Source organism: Micromys minutus (assembly GCF_963924665.1).
Source record: "Micromys minutus genome assembly, chromosome: 30".
NCBI lineage: Eukaryota > Metazoa > Chordata > Mammalia > Rodentia > Muridae > Micromys > Micromys minutus.
In genome coordinates this window covers 19,307,564-19,319,842 of record NC_137965.1, presented here as the reverse complement: position 1 = coordinate 19,319,842, position 12,279 = coordinate 19,307,564, and the positions used below count along the sequence as shown (strand labels likewise).

The following is a 12,279-nucleotide window of genomic DNA, read 5'->3' as shown; positions in this document are numbered from 1 at the left end:
TTAAGTACTTTAAGTTTTACAGGCCAGTTGGATCTGTTCAACTCAGCTCTTGAAGAGCAAAACATTCAATAGACAATGGAGGGACTACCTCAGTAAATGCTACCATGTTCCAATGATGCCCCTGTGTATGGACGCTGAGGTGTGAATTTCGTATAAATTTACCACATGTCACAAGACAGACATTTTCATCTGATGTATGGGGAAGAATCAGTTTTAAAATATAAGAACTATTCTGGACTCATGGGCCTTCCAAAACCAGGTTGCACAGGAGTTGCTCTGTGGGCTATAGTTCTCTGACCTGTGCTCTAAGTGGCCAAGTTCAAGAACACACTAGATTACACATTTCTAAAGGGGGATTCTAAAGAAATAGGGTGATTAAAACCATGAGGCAAATGCTGTGTTCTGGTCTCTTTAGGGGACCTTCTTCCAACATGGCCGCTGGCAACCATTAGGGAGGAGGGGCGTGGCCAGCGGCAACCATTAGGAAGGAGGGGCGTAGCCAGCGGCAACCACTAGAAAGGGGCGTGGTGAAGACCAAAGCTAATCCACAGCTCATGCAGCTTTTGTTCCTAGGGACCAGTCTCACTCACCCACGATGGTGCGACCATCTCCCCCGAGTCTCACCCGGAGAGGATTGCCATGTGAGTCTTGCAGGTACCGCCCTTCTGCATTCAACACCAAGCCACGATCCAGGTCTACAACCTAAACAAGACAACGCAGATGGAAGGATGTGCTGGGGATGCCCCAAAATGTACACATCTCTAACTATGTGTACAGACATGTGAGCATCCACAGGAAGAAGCTAGGACGTGAGAGGGAAACACTCTTGTCACTATAGTTTGCAAGGCCTGAAAAATTAGACCTTGTATTATATTTCTTGCACTGCTTACCTATATAATACATGGACTGTTTTGCTTATCAAATATGCAAAAAAAATTCAAAGTTTTTTTTTAACGAGTAAGTATATCATATCTAATGTCATAAACTGGAACCAACCCAAGGATCCATCAACTGATAGAAGAGCTTAAATAAATAATGGCCCATCAGCCCCCAACGGAGGAATATTGGAATCTAGTATATATTAATCTAAATTGGTGCATAACCAGGAAACAGGAATGATTATTTTGAAAATAATACATTTTGTACATAATCTTGGAAATGTCAAAGACACATGTTTCAAAAAGATATCCACGGAGTTGCCACCAAGGATTCACTCCTGAGAACTAGTTTGGAGTAAAGAATGTTTGTTTCCTTACTTTTCCTTGTATTGTATACAATTTAATAATATACAATTAATTGTATATCAATTTAATGATTGACAGATATCATTAGTTGCTTAAAATATGAAATGTTTTTATTGTGTTATTGATGTTAAAAATAAATTTTGATTATTGAGTTATTTTTAACTTATAGAAATAATATAAAATATAGAATGCATAGAGAAACATCCTAGTCTAAAACTTTATAAAACTTGAAAATTCATTTTTCCCTCTGAAAAAGAGCTCACATCTTCCGGGACAGTCGCTTAACTGTGGTCCTGGACTAGCAGCTCCTTGAGTGTGGTCCTGGACTAGCAATCCTCAACCACTAGTAACTTTTCAGGCTCACAGTGATCCCACACCGAGGAACATCTGAAACCGTATCTACATAACCATGACACAGAAGAAATCCTGCTTTAACAGGAAACGTAAGACACTTATTGTAGATCCTATTTCAAAATCAGCTCCAATCACCTCTCGACATTTTGGCTAGGAAATATCATTGCCAAGACCTTTTCCTTTTTAAATTATTTTTTACATCCCAATTGCTGCCCCTGGCCCCCCTCATGTGTCTCCTCTCTTCTCTGAGACCGTGGGGCCTTCTGAGTATCCCCACACCCTAGCACATCAAGTCTTTGCAGGATTAGATCTATTCTAACCTCTCCCACTGAGGCCAAACAAGAAAGCCTTTTCAATTCAGAACAATTTATAGAGTAATTCTGGTTTGATTTGAATAGATCTCATCTTTAGATATTATGTGATGAAAAATTTTAGAGGCTCTCAGTATATTTTTAAAACTTTCCATTGTAAATAGAAATCTTGACTGATAATTCTACCCTGCATGTTTTTTATTCTTTCAAAGAATATTTTCAAGCCTTGAATATCGTTTTCTATTCTCTACACTCAACCCACAAAAATCCCCTAAACATTTATCTTAGCTCCAGGCAGGAATTTAACATATTCTTTGTCTAAACAAAAAGTACCATGGCATATTTTCAATTTTAGTCAGACAGTGCTCAGATTCAAAAGATTATTTGATAAAGTGATCTATTTGATTTAGAGGTTTTTGTTTTGGTTTTGCTATTTCTGTTACAAATGATTTGAAACAACTAACAGAAAATACATATTGTAGAGAAAATCTCTTATGCATTGTATGGAAGGATCACTTGTCAATAAAAAGCTGGCTGGCCAATGAGCTGAGGCAGGAAATAGAAGGTGGGACATCCAGCAGAGAGAGAGAGAGATGGGATTCTGGGAAAGAGTCAAGAAAGAGACATTTGATCCAGGCTCTGAGGAAGTTGGAAGCATGAAGCTGAGGACATGTAACTAACCATATGAAAGACCATAGAATAGAATAGATGGGTTATATAAATTACAAGCTAGTCAGAGAATGAGCCAAAGTATTTATTCATAAATAATTAAGTCTCAGAGTTGTTATTCTAGGAACAAAGAGGCCAGGTAGAAAGGCCAGTGATTACAACATATAATATATAATTACACACTAAGCTAAAAATAAAAATTAAATACCAAGAAGAACATAAGGAAAGCTGTTCTACAGGCTCCAGGTAACTGCTGTGCTAAGGGCACACATTTATCTTATTTTCCTGACAATCAAGACAAATAGAAAAACCTCACTGTGAGGTTTCCCAAGCCCAAGTTTCGCTGATCATTTTCAAGAAGCCAATTAGTTACTCGGGAGTACTGAAGACTTTCTAGACATTGAAAGTAATTACGTTCAAGTATTCTATACACAGGTGGTTAAAACTAAAATGATGAATAAAAGAGAAAGTTTCTATTGTGGAGTGGCCATCACATTTGCTGAACATGAGAAAGCCTCGGTTTACTAAGTAGAAACATGTGCCTTTTCCTCTTTCTTAAACTCTTAAATTCTTAGATGAACAGGATAAGTCATATCTATGAATTCAGTGCTGGAGAGGCTGTGGATCAGGAAGGGAGAGGAGAGAAGGGAGGAGAGAGAGGAGCAGGAGAGGGGAGGGGAGAGCCGGAAATGGGAGGGAAGGGAAGAGGAGAAGTAGGGGAAGGGAGGAGAGGGGAAACAGGGGAGGGGAAGAGAGAGAAGAGAGGGAAGAGGAGTAGCAGACTGCTTGAGTTTTTGGCACACAGTATCCATGGTTTTTCTCTTCCCACCAGGAACACCAAGAGTGTGTAATGAAGTTTACCCTACCCACTTTGTTCCTTGAGGACCATTGATAATTCTCTGTCCATTTGGTTTTCCAATACTACCAGGGGATATGTTCTCTTCTACATTTGGTCTTCCATTATAGCCTACACCGCGGAGAAAGAGGAAGAAAAAAGTAAGTTCTTGGTAAATTAAACCTCTCTGGACTATTGACCTCATCACACTGTAAGTGCAAACACTCCATCTCCAACAGATACACAACAGAATTTTAAGCAATAGCATCTGTGTGTTAGGTAATAAGCTTGCACTGTGACTTCTACATGACAGCAATGTCTATAGGACAGCAAGTGACAGTCTGATAGTGCTGAAGGATGGAGAATGTGCCTCGTAAGTATCTTAGGATGTGAAGTTAAGGCCTTAGTGGGTCTAGTTTAATTTTCTCATGGTCATTGGAAGAATGGAATGATGTTGGGATGGCAGAGATGAGCCCTGATGTTTAAAATCCATCAAACAGGACAGCTATTTCCAGCTGACTCCTGTCTTAGGTCTCAGTGGCTGAGACCATGTGGTGTTCTCCCAGGATGCTGGGCTCCACAGTACAGCTTGAGACATATTTAGTGAGTTGTCCCCTATGGGCTCTTCTGGGGGACAGTTGGCCTTTTTTCTCATCTGGGAGCCTCTGCGGTCCAGCCTCACTTCAGGAGTAAGTATTGGGGTTTCTGACATTGCTGGTCAGACTCAGCTCACTACTTCCCTTAGAGAGCAAACATGTGCTTGGTTCTACTACAAGCAAGGGATTGATGTATTAATTGATCTATTAATGTAGTCATCGCTTAAAACAGTCTTAGTGGAAAAACATGAGACAATGCATCAAGCAGATTAACAAATGTTACCAGACTTGGTGATTCAGGCTGTCGTCTTAGCACTCAAGGGACTAAAGCAAAAGACCTACTTTAAGTTTGAGAACAACTTGAGCTACATATAGTCTGGAATATAGAGTGAGGCTCTGTCATGAATGAATGAATGGATGAATGAATGAATGAATGAATAAATAAATCAATACCACCAGATCCTAAGACATTTGTTGAAGATGTTCTAAGAAACCCCAGTTACATGCAAGATAAGTGCAAGGTGCACACACACACATATGTTATTACTGTCGGTTCCTTAAATATGTTCTGCCAAGTGAATAATCAATACATACATATCTATATTACATATGGAACAAGCAGAAAACAAATCGATATATATTCACATGCACACACACATACAGAATACATATTATATATGTACATATATATACACATATATACATATATTCACACATACATACATATGTTGTTACTATTGGTTTCTTGAGAATGTTCAGCTAAGTGTCATGATAACTGAAGATAATATCTACTATCTAGCTATGACATATCTTCACAGATATGGCAGTTTGGAAGGTGACAGGAGAGTGGGTTTCATGTTAGGAATTCAACTGTAGCTCAGACATCTCCCATTGATGTGACTCGAAGCCGGCACCTTTGGTCTTTAAGGGTCAAACTCATTTGAAAAGCAGGTAAGGAAGTCGGGATAATGTCCGGGCCTGGTTATGGTGGGTGCTTAGTAGCACAGAATAAACTAAAAACAAGCAAGCAAAGAACACTTTCGGAAATTGTGACAAACACCAAAGCACTTTTTAAAAAGCAATATAAAAGGCTTGGCTACCTGGTGTAAGCACGGGTCTTGGCGGCGGAGGCTGGCGGGAGACAGGCGTCCGGAACCTCCGCTGCATTCGCTGCCGCAAGGAGAGCATGGGTGTCGTGGAGGAGTAGCTGGAAGGAGCCCGGGTGGTGTACCTTGGCCAGGAGTGTGTGTTTGCGACGGGACTTGCAGTGGCAGGGTTTCGAGGCTGGCCCCAACTAGATGGGTGTGAGGCTATTGGGGGGCTGCCTGGTGGTCGCCTTCCAGGGATGGTGTTCTCTTCCTGCACGAGGACCCCAGTGGCAGCCCTGTCTTTGTCAAGGTTCCTGTCTGCATAGGTGTTGTCCCGGGGGGAAGAGGAGGAAGGCCACTTTTTAACTGAGGTAGACAGAGAGTCTTCCTTGCCTTTTAAAATTCCTTCATTTTCCTCTTCCTCCTCAGCGAAGACTGACTGCTGAGATTCAAGTGGCAGGGGATGCTTGGAAGGGGAGATCTTCCTCCCTGGTGTGGCCTGGACCCCAGCCCTGCCAGGAACATGGGCCCGTGGGTGGGTACTGCCAGGCCGGATGGGTCTCTCAGAGGCTCCTGTATGGCTGGATTGAGGTCGGTTGTCACTGTTCCCTGACTGGGAGGCCCCCTGCCGAGGTTTGAGAATGGGTGCGGTGATATCCTTGGCGCGAACAGAGTGAGTAGGAGCCCGGAGGTCCGGACCCTCGAATTCAGTGCTGTTTTCCTCGTAGCTGCTCTGGGAACCCGCATTCTGATTCTGGGGAGCCAAGGGGAGCACCCCACGGGAGTTGGCTGTGGGCGAGCGGTCATTAGAAAGTGACTGATCCTTGCTCTGAGAACTAGAGAGCTCTGAGCTGCGACCGGGTACCATTCTTCTGGGAACAGTGGACCCAGGGGAGGACGATGATCTTGATGCTGGAGGTCTAGCAGGGGACGGCTGGCGGCTGGTGGATGATGGGGATGTCTGAGGAGAACCCTCATCGGTGCCCTGTTGAAAGCCCTGAGCCTTGGACGACAGAGGGGATTTGCCCCCAGGCTGTACATCCGCTCCAGCAGCTTTGGAATTTCCTAGGATGGGCTCCTTCCGGTACAAGCTGGCCCCTCTCTGGGGGCCTCTTCTCGGAGTGTCTGAGCCCCCAGAGATTGGGTGCCGGGAAGAGGAAGGTGTACGATCATTGACCACAGTGGCTGGAAGAGGCTCTTCATCCTCACCATCTCCAAAGACATCAGAGCCAGGCCTAGTGTGGGATGCTGGCAGCGAAGGAGCCCGTGTGAGGACTTTTGAGGCTGAGGTAGACTGAGGAGACGCAGAAGGCTGAAGCCTTGGTCCACGGAGTCTGGGGAATCTGTTTGGATTTCTGCTGTGGGCAGTGAAGGGTTTGTTCCGTACCAAACTAAAGTGTCCCAAGGCTGGCCGGGTCTGTTGGATCTGAGCAGTGGCCTCAGCCCGCCTTCTGGTGTCTTCTGTGGCTCTGTCACTATCCGCCCCACCATCATAGGTGTCCTCTTCCTCAGAGCCCTCTGTCAGGGCAGAGGGATGAGAAGAGCTGGCAGTCCGGGAAGGCGTTTGGAAACTAGAAGCAGGAGCATCCTGGCCGTCCTTCGAGCCCCGAGAGAGCGGGGACCGAGAGGATCCTCTATGCAGTGGGAAATGTCTCGAGGGTTGGGCTGCAGCACTGGAATCTTCCTCACTGGTGGAAGAATGAGACGGCTTCGATGAAGATGCCGCTGCCTTTACACCTGGGTGTACCCGGCTTTTGTCTCTGAGAAAGTTAGAAACCCCATGGCGGCCAGGGGCGGAGGTTGGCCTGGATCTGGCTGGATTCTGGGAAGAGGCAGCTTTAGGGTCAGGGGATCCTGTTTGATCATCCTCATTTTGGTCCACGGAATCATTGTCTATTGAGCTGAGCTGGTGGTAGGCAGAAGCTGAAGGTTCAACCCTAGGACGAGGATGGGGGTCCAGTGAGGCGCCACGCCTATCCATCCCTTCCTTGCGAGGCAGCACTGGCAAGCCAGCCCTGGCTGGAGTCCTACCAGGAGCCAGAACCCCATGACCAGATCGACTTGGTATCCTTAAGGGTTGTTTCTGGTTTAGGGTCTCCAACCGTGAGGAACGAGGATCTTCAAGGGAATCCAGTTCCTCCTCGCCAGTGACTTCTGTGGACTGCGGATCCTGGGTTTTCCCAGATACCACACCATTGGTCTGGATTTTGTTCTTTAAGTCCAAGAGCGCATCCTTGACGTTTTTGGCTGGGGACATGCGTTCTGAGGAAGCTGCAACTTTGGGAGCAGGAGAAGAAGGCTGCTGCGGTTTCTCGGGTTTCCCGCTGTCCTTCCCATTCGGCTGGGCGCTGGCCTCAGTAGAACTGGCTGAAACATCAAAGGTTGTAGAACATTAAAGGGTGGACATCAGAGGAGATGTAAGAGCAACCACCATCTAATGTGGATATGTTCCAAATCGTTCGTTATAATTGATCACTTATAACTCCTTAGAATGTTAACTATGCACATTCCCAATTAAAACATTCCTTTTGAAAAGTTATATTTTACTATAAACTTCTAGAACATATGTGTGGATCGAGTCAGGCGATGCCTTAATTTCTCATCTGAAGAAAGTCTGGGACGCGTGCTTAGATATAGTCTGTGTCCATGGAGTTCTGCCAATCTTGCGAAGAAAACGTTTGAGGGGGAAAAATGTCTCTACTGACCATGTATAAACTCCTTTTCCCTAAACAACATGGTGTTTAAACAGCATTTTCCTTTCCACTGAACTGTTGTGTAAGCGAGGGGTGAGTTAAAGTATATGGGGAAATGTGTTTGTTATAAATAAAGTATATGGGGTTTGTGGCAATAGTTCTACTTTATAAAAAGAGGATCTGCAGAGTTGGTATCCTTGGGAATCAACCGCCAAATACTAAGGAATGACTGTGAGTCATTGGTTTTGGAAGTGCAAAATCCTAAGTGGGCCTTTCTTAAACCAATTGTTGGTACATTGCCAGTGTAAGAATGGCTGTTCTTAATGTCGAGTGGCCAACACTCAGAGTTAGCAGAATAATAAATGGAACCTGCAGGTGACTGGAGCACCAAGCTTTAAACGCTGACGCACCATAAAGAATCCCTGTTTCCCAGAAAACACACTTTCGAGTGTTTCCTCTCTCTGGCTTAAAGGTTCTTTCAAAAGGGATGCATTTTTATCCCCCAAATAAGGTTTAAAAATAGAGCCTCAAGACGGCAAAATAGCATCTTAAACATATCCTGTGATTCGTTCCGTTTTGCCAGCAGAACTGATTGAGGGAAGGGACATTGTATTGGAAGGGAATTTATATAGCAACAGGAGGATTAAAGGGAACAGACATCTTTTCCGGTGTCTTCCACATGACACCGTGGGCCTTCGCAGCTGCCAGTGGAGGCAAGAGCTGTGAATATCCGGAATGAATGTGGAAGCAATAAAAGAAACATGGTCCACACACAGTTCACCCCATCTCTGGATCTTTACCAGTTTGTTGGCTTTAATACTGATCAGACAGACCAGACAGTTGAAAGGATTCTGAATAGCATGACATTCCAAAATAACAAAGGACAAAGGGAACACGTTTCAATGACTGTAGCCAAGGCCAACAATTAAAACGTCAAATTAGCCTTACAAAAGTGCTTATAATTTTTTCCTCCTAAGCCCCAAATTAAATACTAGTACCAAAGTAATCATATAATTAATATGTCGATAATACTGTAAATAAGTATTAATACCAATCAGAAGTAAGGTTTCAAAGGGGTCTACAGAATATTTTGAAAATAATTGTACAAACTCAGCCCTGAAAAACATCAACTGAGCATTTCTGAACCCAGAGCATGATTCAAAGTAACACAAAACAAACAGCAGGAATGGGGGATGGAGTGGAGGGAGAGGAAGGAAAGCATGAATGGGCGGGGCAGGAAGAGGAAACACATGAAGGGGCGGGGCAGGAAGAGAAAAAGCATGAAGAGGCGGGGCAGGAAGAGGAAACACATGAAGGGGCGGGGCAGGAAGAGGAAACACATGAAGGGGTGGGGCAGGAAGAGGGAAAGCGAGAGTGCACGATGCTTACTTGGTATAGCGACAATGAAGGCTTTGGAGTGTGGCCCCGGGCCTCTCCTGTTTGTGGCCCGGATTTTGAACAGATAGCGTTCCCCAGGCTGCAGACCATCCACGAGGGCAGAAGTAGTGTGTCCAGAGAAGGTGAGGGACTTTGCTCCAAATGGTTTGAGAGCCGGGGCATATGAAAGAATGTATTCTGAAATGATTTGGCAGATGGTTGGAAAAAAGAAAATGAAAACGGTTCTGTATCCAGCAGACAGATGGATCGTGCACACAGGATGAGTTAAGACACACACTGCCAAAGCTGACACCCCAGCGATACACACCTGGCCAACAGCTTCAACAGAAGCACTGGGCAGGCAGACAATTGCTACCTTAAGCAAACAGAGCACACGGGGTGAGCGGTTATCTTTATAAAATTGACCAAATATGCTTACACTAGTTTTTGTTTGTTTTTGCGTGTTTTTAAGACCTTCCTATGCTGACCTTAACATTCTCTAATGTAAGCAACCAAGAGGTCCCAAAAGTGCTGACTCCTGGAAACTGGTTGTGAAATAAACCGCTCACGTCAGCTTTTATTTACCACGTGGAGTGACTTTTAGTACATTAACTCAGAATAACACCATGCTTTGCATATGGCTGCACTCTCATACAAATTATGAAAGTTCTTATTCACCCTACACTGGTACAAATATTTCATAGTATTTAAAACTGTGAGGGAAACTCACTGATAGAGCTGTGCAGTTCCTAATGCTTCCATTCTTGTCTATAATCATATAATGACCTTGACGTTTGAAAACCACAGACAGCGGAATATAAGGAGCTGTTTCTCTTATTACATGTACATTTTCATATTTATTTCAATTTTAAACTTGCATTTTATTAAAATATAAGTACATCATTCCCCCTTTCCTCCACCCCCTCTCTACCTCTCCCAAGTGCTCAGTACTGAGCAGGTTGTATCTGTACATTTAGAAATATATACACATATATGTGCAACAACGAAAGACAAAGGCATATTTCACAGCGGATCTTCAATAGTCAACAAATAATTATCCTTTCCTAGTCTCTCAATAAATTTGAGATTCAAAAATCTTACCAAGTTAATAAGAGGATGGGGGGAAAAATGAATTGCAAAAAAAATCAAGCAATTACATGAGAATGGGGGGTGGGGAGGCCCTCATCTTCCGTAGCTGTAAGCTTTTAAAAGACATACTAAATAAATCTACCAGATTTATTTGTGTCTTTGAATCATCTGCTGAGAAAATAACAGCTCTACTTGAAGAACTAGTCATTTGTAGTGACCAAAAGTAAGAAGCGGGAGAGATCCTATGCTACCAAACCGTGCCATCGCTATTGCTTAATGGATTAAGAGCATCTGCAAAAATATCGAACTGTGTCAGTATATGCGCCCATTTACTGTGTTTTATGCTCTCTGACTTAGAAAACACTCCCCCCAATTAATTATGAATTTTAATCTCACAATTATACCCATGGAAACTAAGCTAAGATATATAAATCTTCCATCTATAAGAACTCAGGGGCTGAGAGATGGCTCAGCGGTTGGAAGCTATGACTGCTCTTCCAGAGGTCCTGAGTTTGATTCCCAGCAACCACACGGTGGCTCACAGCCATCTGAAATGGGATTTGACACCCTCTTCTTAATGTACTCCTACACATAAAATAGATAAATCTTTAAACAAAGAACTCAGCAGCTACCATTATTTCTGGCAATATTTAGCTGGTGACATGTGGCTTCCCTCAGCATTAGACATAAACTAAGAGGTAGACTAGAAAGAGGATGGATCCGTCCATAGCATGGATTCACTACCATTTTCAAGGACTGAAAATCTAACCAGCCAAAAGGGCGCTTCTGTTCTCTTTTCAGAGGCCCTTCCAGCACTGCAGTCTCAATAGACTTGGGGGGGGGCGTGCCTATGTTGTGAAAATCGTGACTTATAGGGCCTAACTAAACACGTATTCTCTTTGTCTGTTTCTGGACTTATTCCTGTGCAGGAGGGAACAAGCTAGAAGAATTTTAAAAAATCCATTCTTTCTGAAAAATGGGGGGAAACCATTAAGTACAGAAATGCCACACCAGTGATCTTCCTGAAGCCCGTTGTCCTGTGAAAAGACAAACCACCTGTGAGCCAAGTCAACTCACAAAACGCACCATTCAATAGTTCCCACCAGGAGATTCTCACGGGAGACTGGAAGCGGCCTTCTGTGTTGTACCTCACTGAGCTTAAGCAAACTGCTCGTAGTTTTGGGGCGTACCGAACTTCAGTTAGCCTCCTCCAAACCTAAGCACAGTAAGAAGACTCTCTTTTCTAAATAAAGACTCCATCTTTCCTACCATGGGGGGGGTACTCTTGTGGGCAAAGCCAGGTAAAATCTAACACGAGACTATCCTGATTCCTGAAACTTTTCAACGCCCCGTAAACGTTGAAATGAAAAGATATCAGCATTTATTAAGCAGCTACCACAGACTGCTTCCCAGCCTGTATATATCCCCAAATATTTTAATCCTCTGAAAGCTCCAGATTGTCTTTCTTTCTTTCTTTCTTTCTTTCTTTCTTTCTTTCTTTCTTTCTTTCTCTTTCTTTCTTTCTTTCTTTCTTTCTTTTCTTTCTCTCTTTCTTTCTTTCTTTTTTTAATTCTTTCCTCGACCCACATAGATCACTGCAGGCTGAACTTTAGGGAACAAATTCATTTTCTGGAAATCACGACCTAAGGTTTTTAGCCCCAATAAAGGCATTTACGGCCTCATTAAAGATCTTTATGGTCCCGACAGACCCCTGGTGACTTCTCTTTTCAGGACCTCACAGGCACAATAGAAAGTTCCAGAATTAGTGCAGGGTATAAAAGTTATGATAGCACACGGTGCAGTGAAAAATAACTCCAGTGTGGCTGTCCAGGCCATCGTGCATGCAGAAAAATGACAGGAATGACCGGCAGGTGACTACCTAGCTCTCAGGTTCACCTTCCTGTCCCCTGGTTAGCACCTTGTTAGCATCTCATTCACCTCACTATACATGCCACTTGTCTGCTTTTCAGTCAGTGTCATCAAAGCAGCATTTCTCAGAAAGACCACTCAGAGGGTAAGGATG

The 12,279-nt window shown here is 43.7% G+C and overlaps 1 protein-coding gene across 3 annotated transcripts in view; it reads right to left on the bottom strand.

Moving 5' to 3' along the window:
• Nucleotides 1–12,279, bottom strand: part of FNDC1 (fibronectin type III domain containing 1) — an 82,033-nt gene that overhangs the window by 26,129 nt on the left and 43,625 nt on the right. For 2 of the 3 annotated variants that reach the window (XM_080941937.1, XM_080941935.1), the window contains 4 exons: nt 9,180–9,365; nt 5,110–7,464; nt 3,445–3,545; nt 591–702 (listed from right to left, as the gene is read on the bottom strand). In XM_080941937.1, coding sequence (XP_080798063.1) covers nt 591–702; nt 3,445–3,545; nt 5,110–7,464; nt 9,180–9,365 — 2,754 coding nt within the window. The remainder of the gene's footprint in view (nt 1–590; nt 703–3,444; nt 3,546–5,109; nt 7,465–9,179; nt 9,366–12,279) is intronic. The other variant, XM_080941936.1, reaches the window with a different exon arrangement.